At 46.2% G+C, this 24,281-nt stretch overlaps 1 protein-coding gene across 1 annotated transcript in view; it reads left to right on the forward strand.

Moving 5' to 3' along the window:
- The window catches only part of SLAMF8 (SLAM family member 8), a 240,184-nt gene that overhangs the window by 151,537 nt on the left and 64,366 nt on the right, over nt 1-24,281 (forward strand). The window contains exon 2 of the mRNA XM_069217782.1: nt 5,756-6,082. Coding sequence (XP_069073883.1) covers nt 5,756-6,082 — 327 coding nt within the window. The remainder of the gene's footprint in view (nt 1-5,755; nt 6,083-24,281) is intronic.

Here is a 24,281-nt window from a genome sequence, read left to right on the forward strand (position 1 = left end):
ATTTTCTAGACCGCACTGATGATAGGAGAAAAGAAATGAAGGAGGAATTAGAAAGGGAATTACACAAAAGGACATCTGTAGATAACTATGCTTTTGCCGCAATAAAGACACAAGGGAAAATAGCTTTAGATACATTGCATGTAGGGAGATTTTGTATACATAGACATAAGTCATACTATGACACAGTTTTTGTGGGAACGAGTGAATGCAAACATACGTTTTTGTTTCAACCTAAGTGGACGTTCATGCTGAATGGACAAGATTCAGTTATTCCTGGAATATATTATATTTGTGGACTTAACGCCTATTATCGTCTTCCTAAAGGATGGTATGGGAGATGTTATTTGGGAATAGTGTTCCCAAAGATTTACCAGCTGGATGACTTAACGAAATTTCCAAAGCTGTCTGAATCACATCATGTTCAGAAAAGGGAGACAGCTTCTGGTGTGGTAGGAGATATATTTGGAGCATTGATTCCTTCAGTGGGAGTCATATTGAATTCAATCAAAATACGAAAGTTGTCTACTATTGTGGATAACATGCTGACAAAATTTTCAGGAGCTATAATCCTGATGGATGCTGAACTTGCTGCAGAAAGAGCTATGACTCTTCAAAATCGGCTTGCCTTAGACATTCTTTTAGAAAAGGATGGCGGCGTTTGCAAAATGCTTGGTACACGTCACTGTTGTACATATATACCAGACAGCAGTGGGAAAATTAGAACGATGCTTACAAATTTAACTAAAGAAAGTGTAGATTTAAAGGAATTGAAAGAACCAGGAGTTTGGGAGAAAGTTGGAAAAGGATCTGCTTCTGTGGGAAATTGGCTCAGCAACGTTTGGAACGGATTGTTACTAAAAATAGTGAAGGGAATATTGATAATATTAATTTGTTTATTAGGCTCTTGGGGAACATGGAAAGCTATCAAAATATGGAAAATAAGACGTGAAAGGAAAAGAGAAGAAAAAGAACAAGCTAAAATGGTGGAAATATATAGAGAAAAATCAAAAGGGACTAAAAGAAAAAGGGAATTGACTGAAGTGCCAAATTACTATACAGAATTTTAATGGAATAAAATTTGTGGGTAGATTTGATGTGATGACATAATTAGTCATCAGAGGAGGGATTGATGACGCAGAAAAAGAGGGTCCAACATATCTTCATACATATCACGTAATCAAAAGCATATAATGTAGTGTGATTTTAGTAAAGAAAATAATGTACGAGGGAAATTGTGCCCTCGGGGTAGTTCGCCAACATTGTAAACGAGCTTTATTAATCATGAAGTATTGAAAATGTAGTAATCTGTCATAATTGCAAATGTATGCCATGATTTCTCGTTTGAAACTGTTTTGCTTAGCTTAAATTTAATAGAGGCTTTGGCCTAGTTGCCTGGTCTCAAATTCTAACTGCGTGGCTTTTTCCTTGAACTAATGAAACATATATTCTTGCTTGAAGTTGTATTTTTCCAGCAGGGATGACTAATACACTTATCTCCAAGGTTTCGTACTAGGCCGGTTTCATCCCCTTTGATACAAGGCCAGTCTGCAGGTGCGGACAATGAAGGTACAGATAGTAAAATAATTGGCAAACCATGTTACAACTTGTGTTCCAAGGCTCCAAGGACAGTGTATGCATAAATGAGCGCTAGTAAAGGACAAATTTTCATTGGACAATTTGAAGCCAACCTATGAACCCTCTAATAGAAGACCCTGCAGAATGTGGAATGTTTCTTACTTAAACCCACTGGACAAAGAGAAGTCAGCCATTTTCCTCGATGCCAATTTGAAGCCAGATGCCAGACTCCATTTTGGACTACACCCTGATGTCATTTTCTCTATTTTAGAGAAAGAGACTTTTTAGAATTCTCACCCTAGAGACTTTAACTTTGATTTGCCCCATCTTGCCCATGAAGTAACTTTGCCCCATTTTCCTTGCCGCTGCAAGGAAGATTGCCCTTACCTTTGCCCCTTTGAAATCTGCCCCATGCTGATTGAACCAGTACCTGAAGGACGAAGACTTTCTTGAATGCTGATTGTATTTGGTAAATATGAAAGGACAAATGTATTATGCATTGTGTTTTTCCTTTTAGGTACCAACTGCTATTTTGATAGGGTCCTAGCTAGAAGTTTTCCAAATTTGTGTTGACTAAATTCGTTTTGCATGAAGTCCCACATGCCAATGCTAATTAGAGGTTAGTCGAGGGATTCATTCGATGCACCATGTTGATTTGAGATCTTGTTATGCTGCCCAGTGTATGAAATTAGTCAAATACAGTTAGTCATATTAGTTATTTGTATTGCCATAACTGAGTGTATCATAATCCAGATTTTGCGTAGATTGCGTTTCTTCCGCCGCTATGGACAGCTAGTAATGTTCATCTGCACATACATCGTGCTAGCTTTGTTAATATAGGGAAATAAATTCACTAACTTTTAATAAACTGGTGTGGTTATTCATGACTGAAAGGTCATGGTGCGCCGAATTACGAACTGTTATTGATTTCTGATGTGTTATTTTGATCTATTAATTGAGTATTGATTGCCGATTATAATAATTATTGATTATTGATCTGAGTGACCCGATTATTCTAGGATGAGGAGAGCCCGACTCGGTTAAAAGATCCACCGACCTCCAACGTGTCCAGGTATAGGTAATTTATAAGGGCTGGACGCGTTATCAGTGCCACAATACCCCAGGCCAAGCCTCTTATTTCCAGGTATAGTATCGCTGGTCCAGATATATCCTCCCATTCCCTGGCAATTTTAGGTAAGTCTCACATGCTCATGTACAGTCAACGTGCACCAAGGTGAAATAATCATATGTATAGTGCCATGACGTGCCCCAACTACTGGCATCATATTACCAAGAACGATCAATATATGATCAGGCACAAACATGACGAAGGGAGTACCTGCTTAACTACTTCCTCATTTAAATATTACTGTTCCTAATAACCATTTGCGAAGATACAGCTATCATAAAACTATGAACACCCACCATACTCCTAAGCACTTCCTCATGTGGCTAGGTACAACCATCATATGCTAGTTGCAGCCATCATATGCCCAGTGAATGCCATCATATAAACAGTACAGTTTGACGTGGTGGTACAGCCTCACAGGGCTAGTTAAAGCCTCAGAGGCTTGGGGATAGTTTTCATAAGACTTCGTACAGCCTCATATAATCGGACATCCATCACTGGGAAGGATACATTGCTATATGCCAAAGTACAGCCTCAAACTTCGGAATTGTGGACATAAAGGCCCCAGTACAGACATCTTTTATCAGGTGCTCCATTATACGCCTATGTCATTATATTGACCAGGTCAGATACTGCCATCATAAGTCTAGGAAAAGCCATTTGAGACCCCTGAAAGAAACGTGCTATCCCAGGAGCTATTGCTAATGGTGACCAGATAACTGTCCCTGTTCGTACTTATTAGATAATCCCACAAAGCTGCTCTGAGTCCATTTCATGTTTTCTGTGTGTGCAGGGAAACTTGCACCCTGTGTTCTAATTTATATGAACAGTGTCAGCTAAGGATGTAACTGTCAGAAAATAGAGTTTCGTCTTAATGCAGGGCTGCCCAACGTAGGTGAAGGATTGGCGGATCTTGGCCATATTTTTCATGATAACAACTGACTATGTAAGTGAGTTCCTTTGAGATTCATTGTACGTGAATTTATCTGCTGTGAATTTCCTGAAAATCTGACATAGATGCGGTCACTGTGGGCCTTCGACAGGCGCTCCTGTCTTTTTGTGGCTGCTTTAAAAGGCAGTGCTCCACAGGTCACTATGCTGTTCTTAGTGTCAGCTGTATACAAACGATTTACTAAGTACTGGAAACATATGGGTCTTGGATTCCTTTCAGCTCTTATCTCTTGAAGTGTTTTGGAAGCGAATCAATTGGTTTGTGACATGTTTCCCCTTTAAAACCTTGCTTTTCAACGTGGGACTCAACAACCAAGTTATGAAACAAATTCTTAAAACATTTGAGAGTCTAGATATTTTCTGATCTTAGTAACCTGAGATACAGCTCTGCTATCGTACTCATGAGCCTCTATGATATGGCTTCCTGTCTGAAGCTGTCATTGTAAGATCTGTGTGACTGGGTTCTTTCGTTTGAGACCTTACCGTGTACAATTTCTGTACACTGATACTAGACTTTCTGTCAAAAGCTTCATTTCGTAAGATTTGTGTAGCCTGAGTTATAGATTTTCTCTCAGGGCTTGAACCTTGAAAATACCTATAACCTCATGAACAGCGCTGGTGTTTGAAGTCTGAACGTGTAAGATCTCGGGTCGCTCTGTTGTCATAATCCTACAAGGTCTTGTTCTGCTGTCAGATGCTGGAGTCTGTAGGTGTTTTTTAAATAAAGACACTAGGTATGCCATAATTGTCCAGAACCTTTAAGAGCCTTGTAGAGGGACAGCTTTGCAGTCAGAGGCAAAATCTATTTCAATATGGTTAACCTGCAAGATAGTTTTTTTCTAAATGCCTGCACTTTTATTGTCTATGTAACCTGACTACAATTCTGTTTTCATAGTTCTAGCCCAATGATACCTGTGCAACCTGGGAGTAATCTTTTTGTGCGTTCATTGAGCTGGTTAGTTCTTTGTGACCTCAGTATAGATTTGTGTTACAGGTGTGACTCTGTGTGACTTGTGCAACCTTATGGAAGGTTAACTGTCTACTGCTTGAAACTATGATATCTATGCAACTTGATCGATCAATCTTTAGAAAAGTGAAGTAAAAGATGTTCAGAATTAAATCAGAAGAAAATGGTAACCAATGCATAAGCCGAATGATCTTTTAATGTCTACGCACGCTTTACTGCAGATATTTCAATTTTAGAATGAGTAAAGGTTTAGTTCAAATTCATATTTTACTCGAAAGTTCTTTTTTAGAATTTTTAAACAAAGACATAGGCCCTCATTCTGACCTTGGCGGGCGGCGGAGGCCGCCCGCCAAAGTCCCGCCGTCAGGTTACCGTTCCGCGGTCGAAAGACCGCGGCGGTAATTCTGACTTTCCCGCTGGGCTGGCGGGCGGTCGCCTTCAGACCGCCAGCCAGCCCAGCGGGAAAGAGGCTTCCACGATGAAGCCGGCTCGGAATCGAGCCGGCGGAGTGGAAGCTGTGCGACGGGTGCAGTTGCACCCGTCGCGTATTTCACTGTCTGCGCAGCAGACAGTGAAATACATGTAGGGGCCCTCTTACGGGGGCCCCTGCAATGCCCATGCCAGTGGCATGGGCACTGCAGGGGCCCCCAGGGGCCCCGCGACCCCCCCCTACCGCCATCCGGATCTCGGCGGTCCGACCGCCGGGATCTGGATGGCGGTAGGGGGGGTCGGAATCCCCGCGGCGGTGCAGCAAGCTGCGCCGCCGCGGAGGATTCAATGGGGCCGCGGTACACTGGCGGGACCCCGCCAGTGGTGCCGGTCCGACCGCGGCTTTACCGCCGCGGTCGGAATCCCCATTGGAGCACCGCCGGCCTGTCGGCGGTGCTCCCGCGGTCCTCCGCCCTGGCGGTCAAAGACCGCCAGGGTCAGAATGACCACCATAGTACTGGAGTTTAAATTCTTCTCTTGGACCACATGGCTTCATGGCTTTACTTTTAGAGCTGTTACATTTCTTGAATCACTGTGATGTTAGTTCAAAGTCATGTTTATATATTAACAACTGTAGGGGATATGGTAAGGATCATTGTTTCTCCTCAAATCCGTAATTTAACAAAAATATTCCTTTCTTTTAGCGTGGCTGACAAGCGTCAGTGGCCATGTACAGCTGGAAGGTTTTGTTGGGGAGAATGTGTCCGTCTCAGCAAAGGTACCCTTGGATTTCAACATCACAGGAGTCATCTGGAGACATTTGTCATCAACAGAGAAATTGGTTGCCATGGCCTTCAAAGGATCCGCTGAAACAACATACCAATCCCGCTTCTTTGGAAGGGCTCGACTCCTTCCTAACTTTACCTTGGAAATTGATAACTTGGAGTTGGGAGACAGTGGAACCTTCAAGGCATTGCTAATGGACTCCAGCGGACAGATTGAGACTAACATAGTTGTCCTTACTGTGTATGGTAAGTGGATTTCAAGGAAAGTAGAGATCAGTGGCTTGTGACTCACTATTAAGCTAGCAATATATTCATCATTTTCCATAGTGCATTACTCTTCAAAAGCTAGTTATGAATTCTCACTGGTAGGAGTAGATTTCAATATTTTGTATGGGATCTGCCTGAGATTATAAAAGAGGTAAAAGAAGTAGATAATGGGCTTGAAATACATAGACACTATTTTTTGTGACTGTTTTCATGATCTGCTGATCCCATCCGCGGGCTCAGCGCGGCCCCATGTGCACAGGCGCAGGTGGGTCTGCAGATTTCGGCAACTGTAAAATAATTTTTTTTTTAAAAAGTAAAAATATGATATATATATATATATATATATATATATATATATATAGTCACACACCCACTAAAACAGTAAGGCAAACACTCGCACAGACACTCACACCCAGACAGACACTCCCACTCTCACACCCATACAGACACTCACACACCCACTCACAGATGCACTCAGACACTAATGCACCCACTCACAGATCCACTCAGACATTCACGCACGCACTCACAGACCCACTCAGACTCTCACACACCCACTCACAGACCCACTCAGACATTCATGCATTCACTTACAGACTTACTTAGACACTCATGTCCCCACTCACAGAATCAGACATTCATGCACCCACTCACAGACCCTGTCAGACATTTATGCACCCACTCACAGGCCTACTCAGAGACTCATGCACTCACTCACAAACCCACTCAGAGACTTGTGTACCCACTCACAGATCCTGTCAGACATTTATGCACCCACTCACAGGCCCACTCAGAGACTCATGCACTCACTCACAAACCCACTCAGAGACTCGTGTACCCACTCACAGACCTACTCCGACACTGACACATCCACTCATAGACCAACTTAGACCCTCACACACCCATTCACAGACCAACTCAGAGACTCATGCACCCGCTCCCAGACCCACTCATAGAGTCATGCATCCACTCACAGACCCACTTTCGGAAATCTCAGTTTCCTTGAACAAATCTATACAAACAAAAAATTGTAGGTGGGGTGCACAATATTACGAGTTTGGTACACGGTTGCACTTCTTGATATTGGATAAACATTTTCTGATGATGGATTTGAAGCGCAAAAGAGCTAATATATCCTTCATTATGTGCCCACTATGCTTTAACAAGAAATTTCTCATGTAAGAAGTAGAAAGTATGAAATAGGTAGTTGTTTTTATAACCGAGTCTGTTTTCAGGAATGAGTGTTAAAATTAGGAGACAGGAGAAAAATGAGGTAATCTTTTAGCCCACTTGGGCTGGTAGGTTATGACAACGATATGAGAATAACAGGTTAATGCTATAAATTGAAGTCTTTATGCTTATTTTGGGTTGATGTCTGCATTGTAGTATCATGGGGATGTTAGGTCACTTAAAGATTATGGAATTAGGGTTTGTAGGTAGCTTGATGTCAATAAAATAAAATAAAAATAAAATAACAATAAAACAATTATATTAAAATAAAATAATAGAATAGAATAATAGCATAATAACAAGAAAATCATAAATACGACAATGAATTTTGATAACATTAGAATGTGTATTAAACTGTTGATTTGTAGGTTTGAATACCCAGTGTAACTGTAATAGGTATTGCTAACAGTGTACATGGAAATATCTTTCAAGAGCACCAATTTGTTGTTATTGAAAACACTGTGGATTGCCAGGGTAGTCCGTTGTTTGTGTTTGTATAGCCACGAGAGCACTGGTAATTTAAAAATGGCAGATACATTGTAATGTAGATTTTCCTAGTAAGTTATGACGGAAAGTCTTAATTGTATTAAAGACACGGAGGCGAGTATTATGCTTCTCTATCTTGCTTTATTTTAACAGCAGTAGTCAAGAAACTACAACTCCCATGAGGCTTGAAAAAACAGGAAAGCCAATGGGAGGTCAAAAACGCAATAACTAACGCACCAATCACGATGTCAGGACAAATACGTAATCACTAGTCTTGACTGCGACCAGCCATCTTGCTTGATGCGAGAAGGTTATTCAGTGTGAGAAAACAATGGAAAAATAGCCAGAACAATTGCAACTGCTAAAATGAGTGAACAGAGTTCTTGGATAAAGTTCAGGTAAATGTGGAAAGGAGTAGAAATCCGGAGAGCGGTTGGAAGACTCCGCTGGAACAAAGCTGGATATCCAGAAGAAATGTCTGGAACCGATAGAACCATGGTCCGATCAGGTAGAAGGTTGAGATGTCGTGGAGGTTGCTGTGAGGGAGGGAAAAGAAGACAAAATCAGGAGATTGTCCTTACTGAGGCGGGATAATACTCGCCTCTGTGTCTTTAATAAAATTAAGACTTTCCGTCATAACTTACTAGGAAAATCTACATTTTATGTCAAGACAGGAGGCTCGTATTATGCTTTTTTAAAGCATGTTAATCACCACAGAAGTTGCAGTATGTATAGGCTTACAATAGAATGTTCTGAAAACATTATCATTAGACCAATCGGCCGATCTCAGAATGTCTTCCAAACTGGAACCAACCCAGAAAGCTTTGGAAGCCATAGCCCCTCTAGTGGAATGAGCCCCAAAAACAGAGGTATCTATACCCACCAAAGACATTACCTAGCTAATCCATCTGGCAAGAGTTGCCAAAGACACAGGCTTATGGGGTTTGCAAAAATAAATAAGTAACTGGGAAAGAGAAGACGTTCTGAGATCGGCCGTGCGTTCCTCATAACATTTAAGACATTGTCCTACGCATAATTTAGGTTGGTTGGGGAAATATGGATAAGAAACTGTATGCAAATTAGATTTGGTACATTTGTTAATGGAAAATAAAACCCCCGTAGGGGCGAACTGTCGAGAGGTAACATCTAAAGCTTTAACGTCAGATAACCGTTTAATGGAAACTAGACAAAGCAACATAGTAAGCTTGGCAGAAAGCATTTTCAAAGAAATCTCAGAATTATCTTGCCAAGATAAGAACAAATTCAATACCACATTGACGTCCAATAGCTTTTGGTATTTAGGCAACGGAGGAATAGAAAATTTTACTCCCTTTAACAGGCGGCAAAGTAGAGGGTGTTCTCCCACGGGTTTCCCATTGACGTAAGCATGATGCATGGAAATAGCCGATCTATACAGATTGATCGTCCTGTATGACTTACCTACACTAGCCTGCACGGCCAAGATATTCATTACATAGTTTATATCTGTTGAAACTGGATTGAGGTCCCTTCCCACACACCAGCTTGACCAAAGAGACCAGGCGGGATTATATGCCTTCCTGGTACCTGGAGTCCAGGCCTTGCTGATGAGATCTGCAGCTTCTTCCGAAATTGGGATGGCAGGTCGGGAAGTTCTGACACTTACCAAGCAGAAAGATGGAGTGATTTGTTGATGACAAGGGGATGAGGGTTCCCTAGAGGGTCCCGAAGAAGGGAAGGGAAAAGGGGGAGAAGAATGGGGAAGTCAATTGTCAATTCCAAGAGAGGGGGAAACCAAATCTGTGATTGCCAAAAGGGCACCACCAGCACTACAGTTGCCCTCTGGCGTCTGACCTGGGCCAAGACTCTGGTGATCATTATGAATGGAGGAAAGGCATAGTTGATCGCTTTGGACCAGTCCTGAAGAAAAGCGTTCGAGGCTAATGCTGAAGGGTCCGGACGCCAACTGAACAAGAGAGGTAGCTGAGAATTGAGGCGGGAAGCAAATAGGTCTATGCCAAAGGGACCCCATTTGTGAAGAATAGAATGGAAAACAGGGGATGAAGCTTCCAATCACTGTAATCTCTGAGGAAACGTGAGTGCCAATCCGCCGTTTGGTTGATAGACCCTGGAAGATATTCTGCTGAAAGAGATATTTCGTTGAGAAGGCAAAACTCCCATAGGCTTTTTGCCAGGTCTGCTAACGGTTTCGATCTGGTTCCTCCTAGATGGTTTATGTAAAAGACAGCCGAAACATTGTCCTTGTGGAGGAGGATGGTACACTGCACTCTGACTTTTGCCAGGCTTTTGATTGCAAAGGACCCCGCAAGCATCTCTAAATAATTGATGTGCAATTTGGACCATGTACTTCCAGTCGAGATTGGAACACAGCGGGCGCCCCAACCCGTCAGGCTTGCATCGGACTCTAACACAAGGTCGGGGGTGATAGAAAAATAGCCCTGACGTTCCAGGCATCTAAATGGTCTATCCACCATTGGAGTTCTAGACGAGATTCCTGATCGAGAACAATCATCTCTGAATAGGAAAGTAGTCTTCTGAGATGACAGATTCTGAGCCTTTGAAGAGCCCGGTAATGCAGCGGACCAGGAAAAATGGCCTGAATCGAAGCAGACAGAAGGCCCCCTATCCTGGCCAGAGCTCTGAGAGAAATCTGAGATCTGTGGAGTGTTTTTAGAATCTCTGCCTTGATGGCATGTACTTTTTAATGAGGGAGATGGAGAGTGGAGGAAGAGAAAGCTATCTCGAATCGTAAGAAGTCTATCCTTTGAGATGGTAGAGTGTTTGACTTTTCTTTGTTGAGAAGACAACTTAGTTGGGAAAGAAGGGAGCAAGTTATTTGTAAATGAGATAGAAGAGTGGAACGATCCTGATGTAATATGAGAATGTCGTCCAGATAAATCAACAGTCTGATGCCGAAAGATGTGAGATGAGCTGTGACCGGTTACATTAACTTGGTGAAACACCAAGGTGCTGAAGACAGGCCGAACGAAAGGGAAGAAAACTGGTACGTCTGACCTAGCCATTGGAATTGAAGATACTTTCTGTGATTTGTATGAATGGGGACTGAAAGGTACGCATCCTGAAGGTCCAGATGAACCATGAAATCGAAGGGAAGAAGAATGTCCCTTAGATGTAGAATGGTCTCCATTTTGAAATGTCGATATACGACAAACTGGTTGAAATTTCTGAGATTTATTACAGGTCTGAATTTCTTTTTTTCTTCTGAACCAAGAAGAGAGAACTGAAAAAAACGGAGGGATGTAGGGGAGAGATTTGAATGGCTTGTTTTGTAAGAAGGGAGCCGACTTCCTCTGAGATCAGACCAGACATCTCTGTGGAAAAACGTAGAGGAGGGGGAAGGTAAACCTGGTACGGATTTGAATAGAATTCTATTTGGTAACCTATAATTGTGTTGAGATCCCATGGATCTGAAGTTAGAATGCGCCACTTCTGAATAAATTAACGAAGCTGACCCCCAATTGGAGGAAGGCCAGAAACAGGGCTTACCTTGATTGTTGTTGGACCGGAAGCCACGTTGACCACGACCCCTGTAACCTCTGCCTCTTTGGGGGTAAAACTGGGGTTTGTAGGATTGAGTCCCATAGGAGGAGTATGAGGAGCCTCTGTTTCCTTGGAGCGATCGGCCGGTAGAGCGGCTACTGCCTGTACCGGCCCTGGCAAAAACACATTGGTTGAAGACCTTTTTGATGTTTTGTTGCGCCTTGTCAATGGAGGCAAACTTGGAAACAAATTTTCCTAGATCCTTAATGAAAGAATCACCGAACAGGCGTCCTTCGGCCTTAATTCCGGGATCCATGGTAGCCAGATTAGACCATTTGGGATCTAACTTAAGGAGTAATCCTTTTCTCCTTTCATGAATAATGGAGGCATTTGCATTGCCTAGGAGACAAAAGGCTCTTTGAGTCCATAAGGAAAGTTCCGCAGGATCAATTTCTGCATCGTCCATTTTTGCAGATTCTGCCAGGTAGAAAATACGGGCCAAGGGCCCAACTAAATCCAGGAGTTTATCCTGAGAGTTTGACCAGGCCTTGTCTACCTCTTTACAAGGGTCTTTCCCAAATTTGGAGAAAAAAGTAAGGAGGGGTTGATCAATGGTTGGAGTTGAAGTGATACTGGAAAAAAGGGACGGTCTGGGACACTCCGATCTTAATTTGGCTCTTGTCTACTTATCCAGGGGAAGCCTTAATCTGGAAGCAATGTATTTGCCCACGTGGGATGAAGGGGTCCATTCTGTGGAATTGGGGTGATGAAGGAGTGAGGGATCAAACATGGGGTTACCATCCGAATCAAGAACAGTTTTGGCCAAAAAAGGGTCAGAAACCTCCAATTTAGGCTTTTTTGAAGGGGAAGCCTGAGATTGCGAACCCCACATATCCGAGACGTCATCCGCCATATCCGCATCACCAATATCATCATCAGTATCCGAGAAGTGAGAAATCACAATCTGTTTTGGCGCAGAGACAGTATGCTTTGTCTTGGATTTACATTGCCCATAAATAACTTTTGAATTCCCCTCCTGGGAAGGAGGCCTGGGAGGAAACTCGTCCTCAGTCATGGGTGAAGAAACTTCACCAGTCAGAAAAGCGCCATCGGATGGTTTTTGTGCAGACAAATCCTTTAATTTTCTTTTTCTGCTTTCCCCCGCAGAATGGGCCAGAAAGGATTTGTAGACCATGGTATGGACAGTGGTCTCAATATTTTTTGACATTTTGGTCATAGTGGTTGAAACAGCCTTGGCCACAGCCTCATTAATAAAGGCTCCAATCTCATTGGAATCAGGTAAGGTAGAGGAGTCTTGACGTTCCATTTTAACAAAGGAAACAAGAAAAAACAAAGCAGAATCCATGAAAAAAATTCCCCGTACTGAAGGGGTTAAATATACCAGGAAGTGCCGGCTAAAATTGAAGTACATGCACCCAGGCGTGTCTGCCTGATGAGGAAGTGTTTCGGGGCAGAGAACCCAACCAGGGGAGCGGTGCGGCTGACAAAAGAAAGCCGAGGCAGTCGGAGCGGAGAAAAACACGAGCGCCGAGATAAGGGCTAACCAACGGTAGGCAGTGCTGCCGTTCGAACGTTAGAGAAAGGAAGTTAAACTGCCTCAGGTGCCGCATGAATACATGAAAGTAAATGGGGTTTGCGAACCCCTGGGGAAATGAGTAAACGCGCGCGAGCGTTGTAGCCTGAAATAGAGAGATAAACTCACAGGTATAAAGAGAAACAGTCTAGCGGTAGCAAAAGCAAAACCACAGTAATTAAGGGCCAGATGCAGCAAGGCTTTTGCGCCTCGCAAACGGCGAAAAACGCTGTTTGCGAGGCTCAAAAGCCCTCACGCTATGCAGAAACGCCTTTTGCGAGTCGGAACCAACTCGCAAAATGCGTTTCTGACTCGCAAATAGGAAGGGGTGTTCCCTTCCTATTTGCGACTCGCAACGCGATGTAAGTTGATTTGCGACCGCGAAAGCGGTCGCAAATCAACTCGCAGTTACCATCCACTTGAAGTGGATGGTAACTCATTCGCAAACGGGAAGGGGTCCCCATGGGACCCCTTCCCCTTTGTGAATGATCACAAAAATATTTTTTCAGAGCAGGCAGTGGTCCAATGGACCACTGCCTGCTCTGAAAAAAACCGAAACAAAAGGTTTCGGTATTTTTTTCTAAGTGCAGCTCGTTTTCCTTTAAGGAAAACGGGCTGCAGATAGAAAAAAAAAAGACTGCTTTATTGAAAAGCAGTCACGGACATGGTGGTCTGCTGTCTCCAGCAGGCCACCATCCCCGTGAGTGCCCAGACTCGCAATGGGGTCGCAAACTGCAACCCACCTCATTAATATTAATGAGGTGGGTCTTTGCGACCCCACTGCGAGTCGCAGAAGGTGTCTGAGACACCTTTCTGCATAGCAAATTGCAAGTCGCAATTTGCAACGTACCTACATCTGGCCCTAAAACATCACATGAATTGAGGAAAACAAGAGAGAAAAAGAAAACGTCACTTATCTTGACTGCGAGCAGCAAGAAAGAGGGCTGGTCGCATTCAAGCGTTTTTGACCTCCCATTAGCTTTCCTGTTTTTTCAAGCCTCATGGGAGTTGTAGTTTCTTGACTGCTGCTGTTAAAATAAACCAAGATAAAGAAGCATAATACGAGCCTCCTGTCTTGACATAAAATTGGTTTGCCCGTGATCAAGGAAACTGAGATTTACTAAATGCGTTGAGTGTTTTTCTGCCTTTGAAATTAATGTTTTGCTTTACAATATGTATGTGGCTTTGGCAGTTCTTTCATTTGGAACTTAAGGCAGGAGGAGTCACTGGAAGTTAAACTATCCACAAGATTTATGGGGGATAGCAACCCTGCCAAGGCATGCGCTATGGGGTTAGGGAAACAGCGTTTTATAGTGGGTATGAGTTTTTGGATGGCAAGGGCATTTTAAGGGCCTAAGGTGGGTATGGGTTTTTGGGTGGCAAGGTCCACCTTTAGGTTTTAGGTTGGTTATGGGTTTTTGGGTGGCAAGCACATTTTAGGGTTTGGGTTTTTGAGTGGCAAGGGTGTTTTTAGGGTTTAGGGTGGATATAGGTTTTTGGGTGACAAGGGTGTTTTTAGAGTTTAGGGTGGATATGGGGTTTTGAGTGGAAGGGTGTTTTTAGAGTTTACGGTGGGGATGGATTTTTTGGTGGCAAGAGTGTTTTTAGGTTTTAGGGTGGGTATGTGTTTTTAGGTGGCAAGGATGTTTTTAGGTTTTTTTGATAGGTATGGGTTATGGGTGGTAAGGGCATTTTTAGTGTTTAGGGTGGGTATATGTTTTTGACTGGCCAGAGCTTTTTTAGGATTTACGACTGGTATATGTTATTGAGTGGCAAAGGTGTTATTAAGTTTTAGGGTGGCAAGGGCATTATATATCTATACTGTTGTACCTGGCTTTTTGACAGGGTCATCCCCAAACTTTTTGCCTCCTTCCTCCTAATTTTTCTGACCTGTTGTTGTTGGCTTTTGACCTCTGGGCACTTTACCACTGCTAACCAGTGCTAAAGTGCATATGCTCTCTGTGTAAATTGTACTATTGATTGGTTTATCCATGATTGGCTATTTAATTTACTTATAAGTCCCTAGTAGAGTGCACTATATGTGCCTACGGCCTGTAGATTAAATGCTACTAGTGGGCCTGCAGCACTGGTTGTGCCACCCACTTCAGTAGCCCCTTAACCTTGTCTCAGGCCTGCCATTGCCACTTCGACTTGGCATTTAAAAGTGCTTGCCAAGCTTAGAACCCCCCTTTTTCTACATATAAGTCACCCCTAATGTGCGCCCTAGGTAACCCCTAGAGCAGGGTGCTTTGTGGGTAAAAGGCAGGACATGTACCTGTGTAGTTATATGTTCTGGTAGTGTAAAACTCCTAAATTCGTTTTTACACTACTGTGAGGCCTGCTCCCTTCATAGGCTAACATTGGGGCTGCCCTCATACACTGTTGACGTGGCCGCTGCTGATCTGAAAGGAGCAGGAAGGTCATATTTAGTATGGCCAGAATGGTAATATAAAATCCTGCTGACTGATGAAGTCGGATTTAATATTACTATTCTAGAAATGCCACTTTTAGAAAGTGAGCATTTCTTTGCACTAACATCTTGTTGTGCCCTTCAATCCACGTCTGGCTAGGTTTAGTTGACAGCTCCTTGTGCATTCACTCAGACACACCCCAAACACAGGGTACTCAGCCTCACTTGCATACATCTGCATTTTGAATGGGTCTTCCTGGGCTGGGAGGGTGGAGGGCCTGCCCTCACACAAAGGACTGCCACACCCCCTACTGGGACTCTGGCAGACAGGATTGAACTGAAAGGGGGCTTGGTGCATTTCTTAGACACTCTTTGAAGTCATCCCCACTTCAAAGGCACAACTTAGTATAAAACAGGGCCTCTGCCCTACCTCATCAGACACTTGCTGGAGAAGAAACCTGAACCAGAAACTACATCCTGCCAAGAAGAACTGCCTGGCTGCTCAAAGGACTCACCTGTCTGCTTTCTACAAAGGACTGCTGCCTTGCTGTTGGCCTGCTGCCTTGCTGAACTCTTGTCTGGCTGTGAAAGTGCTCTCCAAGGGCTTGGATAGAGCTTGCCTCCTGTTCCCTGAAGTCTCAGGACCAAAAAGACTTCTCTTTTTCACTTGGAAGCTCCGTGAGCCGAAATTTTCGACGCACAGCTTGTTCCGCGGCAAGAAAAACGCTGCACACCGACGCTGATCGACGCAACGCCTTCGGGACGACCGAAACTTTGACGCACGGCCTCGCAAGGACAACGCTGCCTGACTTCCAAAGAGAAATCGACGCGACGCCTGCCGTGAGATCGAAACTTTGACGCACGACCACGCAAGGACAACGCCGCCCGACTTCCAAGGAGAAATCGACGCGACGCCTGCCGTGAGATAGAAACTTCAACGCGCAGCCCCGCAGAACGACGCGCAGCCGGAAAACAAGCAGAAAAATCCACGCACAGACCCGGGACATCTAGTAATCCCCGCGATCCACAGAAAGAGACTGTCCGTGCGCCGGAAAACAACGCACGACTTCCCCGTGTGAAAAATAACGACGCAAGTCCGTGTGTGCTGGGGAGAAATCGACGCGCACACCCTTTTTCCAGGCATCTCTTCTTTTGTGGCCCTCTGAAGAGATTTTCCACTCCAAACCAGGTACTTGTGCTTGAAAGAGACTTTGTTTACATTTTAAAGACTTAAGACACTTTATATCACTTTTCAGTGATAGCTCTACAATTTCACATTGCAACTTTTTTCTTTTTGACCTACAATTATCCTGATAAATATTATATATTTTTCTAAACACTGTGTGGTGTATTTTTGTGGTGTTATATGGTGGTATTATATGATTTATTGCACAAATACTTTACACATTGCCTTCTAAATTAAGCCTGACTGCTCGTGCCAAGCTACCAGAGGGTGGGGACAGGATAATCTTGGATTGTGTGTGACTTACCCTGACTAGAGTGAGGGCTTTTGCTTGGACAGGGGGTAACCTGACTGCCAACCAAAAACCCCATTTCTAACATTGGTGATCAGCGGTGAGGATAGGACTTGTGTTTGTGCAGTGACATACAGTAGCTAAGTATTTCACTACCTACCCGCAGTTGAAGGTCAACTTGATTTTTCATTTTTTTTGCTTTTGGTTCTCTGATGTCCTCCTGGATATACTATTGATATTTTGGACTTTGGGTTTTGGTTTTTGCTGGCAAGACCTTATCAGAATGGGATTGTGTACCTACTCATTCTTTGTACGTACTGGCCACCTCACTAAGGCTGACCTAAGGAAGCTTTGCAGAAAATGGGGCCTTCCTGTAGCAAGGAGATCTACTAAGGAGGAAATGCTACATAACTACATAGTCTGGGGGGAAGAAAGATGGGCAGAGAGAGAGGCAGCAAGAAACCAAATGACTAAGTACCCCTCAGATGAGGAGGAGGACTGCTCACATGAGGAGGAAGACTACTCAGATGAGGAAAGAGACCCAGAGATAGATGAATGGCTCCGAGGTCAAAGGCGGCAGGAGCAACAATTAGAGGAGTATCTTGCAAGGGTTGAGGCAGAAAGACTCTTAGCCCTAGAAGAAGAAAGGACTGCAGCTCAAGAGCTGAGCTGTGAATTGCTGAAACTGGAGGCCGGAAGGACTGAGTCCCGTTCAGATGGTGGCAGCAAAAATCTTGCATCCAGTACTGCTGAAGAAGGGCAAAAGCCCAGAGATGTGGTGCCCAACTTGAAGAAGGGAGTTGACACACCCCAGGTGGTTCAAGGGTATGAGGTAGTTCCCGTTATGCACAGGGTCCCTGAGAAGGATTGGGGAACTGGCACAGGGAGTCATATTCCTACTGGGGGCAGGGACACTTTACTGACTCTAGCAGAGAGTGACAGAGAAAAGGGTTCCCCCCTGGTGGACGTCCTGGATATAGAGTGTAGAGACATCCCAGAAGAGTATGGGTTGAGTGTCAGGGACAGGCAGATACTGTCTCACCAGTCTCAGGAGGGTGATGTAGAGTGCTTTTCCAAGGCTGAGTTACTGGGTGGTTGGGTGAAGGGTACTGTGGTTAATACATGTGAAGGGCAGAGTGATGTAATTGCTGGAGAGCATATGTCTGGTCCTTATTTTCCAGAGCTACGCCAACACCAGGTGGAGTGTGAGTTCTCTGACCCCAGGGAACTTACAATGGAGGCAGACTTCTGGGTGAGTACCAGAGAGTCTGAAGAGGCATTTGGGGGTGCTCCTGAAGGGAGTGGTCTAGGTGGTTCCCAACCAAGTGAGGTGGGAGAGGATTGTAGTGTCCCAGGTAGGTCCCAGGTCCTAGAGGGTTCCATGAGGGAACACCAGGAGGGAAGCCTAGCCTGTACCGTAGGGCCACCTTTTGAGGGAAGCCCCGCAGTGTCAGAAGAACTTGGGGGGGGTGACTGTAGCCAGCATCCCAACAGTTCTGGTGTCTAGCAGTACCACTCCTAGTGAGGGGGTGCAGAAGTCCAGACATAGGGTTGAGAGGGGGTTGCAGACCCCAGTGGAGGACCTTGAGAGTCAGGGGTCAGCTCTGAGAGCAGAGCCCCCCAGGAATGACCCAGGTGAAACTGTTTCTGGTTTGGGGGAAACCCAGACTCTGCCGGATGGGCAGAGGTCGGGAGACCTGCGCCAACCAGACTCTTGTGTGGCCCTTGGGGACGGTGTGTCCCTTGTGGGGTGTGAGAGTGCCCCCCAGAAAGTCCTGGTATGCCAGGCAATGGTTCAACCTCAGGGTGGTGACTCTGGGTTGGATACCCAGGTTCAGAGGGTAAACTCTGACCTGGTGGGGGGTAGGTGTGCCCCACAGAAAGTCCTGGTAGGCCAGGCAATGGTTCAACCTCAGGGTGGTGACTCTGGGTTGGATAACCAGGTTCAGAGGTTAAACTCTGACCTGGTGGGAGGTAGGTGTGCCTCCCTGGAAGTCCTGGCCTACCAGGCAATGGTTCAACTTCAGGGTGGTGACTCTGGGTTGGCTAACCAGGTTCAGAGGATAAACTCTGACCTGTTGGGGGGGTAGGTGTGCCCCCCAGAAAGTCCTGGTATGCCAGGCAATGGTTCAACCTCAGGGTGGTGACTCTGGGTTGGATACCCAGGTTCAGAGGTTAAACTCTGACCTGGTGGGAGGTAGGTGTGCCTCCCAGGAAGTCCTGCTGTGCCAGGCAATTGTCCAACCTCAGGGTGTTGACTCTGGGTTGGATGGCCAGGTTCAGAGGTTAAACTCTGACCTGGTGGGGGGTAGGTGTGCCCCCCAGAAAGTCCTGGTGTACCAGGCAGTTGTCCAACCTCAGGGTGTTGACTCTGGGTTGGATAACCAGGTTCAGGGGTTAAACTCTGACCTGGTGGGGGGGTGTGTGTGCCCCCCAGAAAGTCCTGGTGTGCCAGGCAGTTGCCCAACCTCAGGGTGGTGACCCTGGGTTGGAGTACCAGGTTCAGAGGTTAAACTCTGACCTGGTGGAGGGTCAGTGTGCCCTCCAGGAAGTCCTGGCGTGCCAGGCAATTGTTCAACTTCAGGGTGGTGACTCTGAGTTGGATGGCCAAGTTCAGAGGTTAAACTCTGACCTGGCGGGGGGTACACGTGCCCCGCAGAAAGTCCTGGTTTGCCAGGCGGTGATCCAGTCTGAGGGTACAGACCCTGGGCTGGAAGACCAGATTCAGGGTGTCCCCCCCGGACCTGGAGGGAGGGGCTACTGATAACAGTTCCCCTACCATGTTGTCTTCTGAGGAGGCCACTCCTAGTTGGAGAGTGCTGGATCCCAGAAGGGAGGGCAGGGGGAGGGAAGCCTCACCACGGGCCCTAGTCCGACCTGAAGGTACAGACCCCAGGTTGGAGGGCCAGTTGCAGGTTAACAGCCCTGCACTGGTGGAGGAATGGTACAGGGCGACTTCTATAAGCACCCTGACCATGTTGGACTCTTGGGGTACCGCTCCAGGAGGGAGGGTACAGATCCCCAGAGGGGAGGACCAGGTTCAGGCTGTCATCCCTGACCTGGTGGAAGGGAGAGTGGTTAAAGGGTGCCCAGCACCTGGGGCTACCGCCCCCCACTCTCCACAACCACAGTGGTGGGAGAGCTTTGAGAGGCCTGGGTCCTGGCTCTCCTCACTGGCAGCTGTCTGTGACCACTGTGGCTTGCTGTCCGGGAGGACAGAGTTAGCCCTGGGGAGGGGACAAGTGTCACACCCCAAGGGTAGAGTGGGCAACACCACTGTGTTAGTCCTGGTGGTACTATCCTGCTCCTGGGATACATCTGTGAGCAAAGTAAGGTTAGGTGCTGCACAGATGGGATCCGCAGGTAAGGAGAAAGGTTCCCCATGGATGGTCTTAGTGGGCCCTGAGAGTATGGACAGAGGCATCCAATTGGAGTCAGGAAGGCGAAGAACTGGAGCATGGCCCTGCTGTTGTGGGCCTGGGTCCTTGTTCTGTCGCCTCAAACAGGGAAGTACATCAGGTTAGTGATTGTTCTCCCCTGGCTTTAGGCTAGTAGGTGGTCATGTTGTACCTGGCTTTTTGACAGGGTCATCCCCAAACTTTTTGACTCCTTCCTCCTAATTTTTCTGACCTGTTGTTGTTGGCTTTTGACCTCTGGGCACTTTACCACTGCTAACCAGTGCTAAAGTGCATATGCTCTCTGTGTAAATTGTACTATTGATTGGTTTATCCATGATTGGCTATTTAATTTACTTATAAGTCCCTAGTAGAGTGCACTATATGTGCCTAGGGCCTGTAGATTAAATGCTACTAGTGGGCCTGCAGCACTGGTTGTGCCACCCACTTCAGGAGCCCCTTAACCTTGTCTCAGGCCTGCCATTGCAAGGCCTGTGTGTGCAGTTTCACTGCCACTTCGACTTGGCATTTAAAAGTGCTTGCCAAGCTTAGAACTCCCCTTTTTCTACATATAAGTCACCCCTAATGTGCACCCTAGGTAACCCCTAGAGCAGGGTGCTGTGTGGGTAAAAGGCAGGACATGTACCTGTGTAGTTATATGTTCTGGTAGTGTAAAACTCCTAAATTCGTTTTTACACTACTGTGAGGCCTGCTCCCTTCATAGGCTAACATTGGGGCTGCCCTCATACACTGTTGACGTGGCAGCTGCTGATCTGAAAGGAGCAGGAAGGTCATATTTAGTATGGCCAGAATGGTAATATAAAATCCTGCTGACTGGTGAAGTCGGATTTAATATTACTATTCTAGAAATGCCACTTTTAGAAAGCGAGCATTTCTTTGCACTAACATCTTGTTGTGCCCTTCAATCCACGTCTGGCTAGGTTTAGTTGACAGCTCCTTGTGCATTCACTCAGACACACCCCAAACACAGGGTACTCAGCCTCACTTGCGTACATCTGCATTTGAATGGGTCTTCCTGGGCTGGGAGGGTGGAGGGCCTGCCCTCACACAAAGGACTGCCACACCCCCTACTGGGACTCTGGCAGACAGGATTGAACTGAAAGGGGGCTTGGTGCATTTCTTAGACACTCTTTGAAGTCTCCCCCACTTCAAAGGCACAACTTAGTATAAAACAGGGCCTCTGCCCTACCTAATCAGACACTTGCTGGAGAAGAAACCTGAACCAGAAACGACATCCTGCCAAGAAGAACTGCCTGGCTGCTCAAAGGACTCACCTGTCTGCTTTCTACAAAGGACTGCTGCCTTGCTGTTGGCCTGGTGCCTTGCTGAACTCTTGTCTGGCTGTGAAAGTGCTCTCCAAGGGCTTGGATAGAGCTTGCCTCCTGTTCCCTGAAGTCTCAGGACCAAAAAGACTTCTCTTTTTCACTTGGACGCTCCGTGCGCCGAAATTTTCGACGCACAGCTTGTTCCGCGGCAAGAAAAACGCTGCACACCGACGCTGATCGACGCAACGCCTTCGGGACGACCGAAACTTTCACGCACGGCCTCGCAAGGACAACGCCGCCCAACTTCCAAGGAGAAATCGACGCGACGCCTGCCGTGAGATCAAAACTTTGACGCACGGCCTCGCAAGGACAACGCCGCCCGACTTCTAAGGAGAAATCGGCGCGATGGCTGCCGTGAGATCGAAACTTCGACGCGCAGCCCGCAGAACGACGCGCAGCCCGTAAACAAGCAGGAAAATCCATGCACAGACCCGGGACATCTGGTAATCCCCGCGATCCACAGAAAGAGACTGTCCGCGTGCTGGAAAACGACGCACGACTTCCCCGCGTGAAAAATAACGGCGCAAGTCCGTGTGTGCTGGGGAGAAATCGACGCACACACCCTTTTTCCATGCATCTCTTCTTTTGTGGCCCTCTTCTTTTGTTTCCACTCCAAACCAGGTACTTGTGCTTGAAAGAGACTTTGTTTACATTTTAAAGACTTAAGACACTTTGGGGGTCATTCTGACCCTGGCGGTCTTCGACCGCCAGGGCCACGAACGACTGAAGCACCACCAACAGGCTGGCGGTGCTTCATTGCCCATTCCTCCATGGCGGTGCTGCAAGCAGTGCCGCCATGGGGATTCCGACCCCCTTCCCGCCAGCCTGTTTCTGGCGGTTTTCACAGCCAGAAACAGGATGGTGGGAACGGGTGTCCTGGAGCCCCTGGGGGCCCCTGCACTGCCCATGCCACTGGCATGGGCAGTGCAGGGGCCCCCTAACAGGGCCCCAGTGTGCTTTTCACTGTCTGCTTAGCAGACAGTGAAAAGCGCGACGGGTGCAACTGCACCCGTCGCACACCTGCAACACCGCCGGCTCCATTCGGAGTCGGCTTCAGTGTTGCAGGCCCTTTCCTGCTGGGCCGGCGGGCGCTCCCTTGGCTGTAAAGCTGCGGTCGGAAAACCGGGTCCGGCGGTATCCCGCCGGATTACCCCCGGCTGGGCGAATCCTCCATGGCGGTGCTGCAAGCAGTGCCGCCATGGGGATTCCGACCCCCTTCCCGCCAGCCTGTTTCTGGCGGTTTTCACCGCCAGAAACAGGATGGTGGGAACGGGTGTCCTGGAGCCCCTGCACTGCCCATGCCACTGGCATGGGCAGTGCAGGGGCCCCCTAACAGGGCCCCAGTGTGCTTTTCACTGTCTGCTTAGCAGACAGTGAAAAGCGCGACGGGTGCAACAGCACCCGTCGCACACCTGCAACACCGCCGGCTCCATTCGGAGTCGGCTTCAGTGTTGCAGGCCCTTTCCTGCTGGGCCGGCGGGCGCTCCCTTGGCGGGCGCCCGCCGGCCCAGCGGGAAAGTCAGAATGGCCCCCACGGTCTTCTGACCGCGGAGCGGCCAATTGGCGGTTCCCTTAACTCGGAATGACCCCCTTTATATCACTTTTCAGTGATATCTCTACAATTTCACACTGCAACTTTATTCTTTTTGACCTACAATTATCCTGATAAATATTATATATTTTTCTAAACACTGTGTGGTGTATTTTTGTGGTGTTATATGGTGGTATTGTATGATTTATTGCACAAATACTTTACACATTGCCTTCTAAGTTAAGCCTGACTGCTCGTGCCAAGCTACCAGAGGGTGGGCACAGGATAATCTTGGATTGTGTGTGACTTACCCTGACTAGAGTGAGGGCTTTTGCTTGGACAGGGGGTAACCTGACTGCCAACCAAAAACCCAATTTCTAACATATACATATACGTACACATATGTACACATGTATATATGCACCCACACAAACATATGTATATATACACATACACATACATGTATGCAGATGTGTATACATAGATATACATAAAGGAACCAGATATTACTGCAAGCTTACTAAAATACCACATACCTCCTCTTTTAGCTTTGACTTTCAGATGGTAGCAAAGGTGAATAGTTAAGTCTGTCTCTTGGAGGGTGGTGTGCGTAGAACATCTAGTTCTGTTAGCACATTCATCACTCACAATAGATATAAGTTCCAAACAGTCTTGCAGTTTTAGAAAAAAGTATATGACTTTTGTTATTATTATACAGCTTACTAACAAGCTTAGAGCTGATCGTGAAGGTTCCAGGCAAGGCATCTTTATCTTTGAACATATGGCCCCAAGTCTCCAAGACTGTAAGAACCAAGGGCCAGATGTATCAAAGGGTTTTACCCATTCTGTGTCTATGGAAAAATGTGTTGGTACATATGGCCCCAAATCATTTTTTGGGTCACAAACAGCCCAGTTTTTAAATGTACAAAAATGCAAATTGCGATTTGGTAAAACGTTACCAAATCACAATTTGTGTTAGTGATTCAGTATTTGAGAGTGTATAGTGCAAAACGCACAGAAATTATAGAAAAGAAAGCAGTCGACCAGCAGGACATAAAATGAGTCTAAGAGAATTACAAATCACGTAGTAACATAGGCCCTCATTACAACCCTGGCGGTCGGTGTCAAAGCGGCGGTAAAACCGCCAGCAGGCGGGCGGTAAAAAAAAGGGAATCCCGACCTTGGCGGAAACCGCCATCACAGACAGCCA

This window comes from Pleurodeles waltl, chromosome 12 (genome assembly GCF_031143425.1).
Source record: "Pleurodeles waltl isolate 20211129_DDA chromosome 12, aPleWal1.hap1.20221129, whole genome shotgun sequence".
In the NCBI taxonomy this organism is placed as follows: Eukaryota; Metazoa; Chordata; class Amphibia; order Caudata; family Salamandridae; genus Pleurodeles; species Pleurodeles waltl.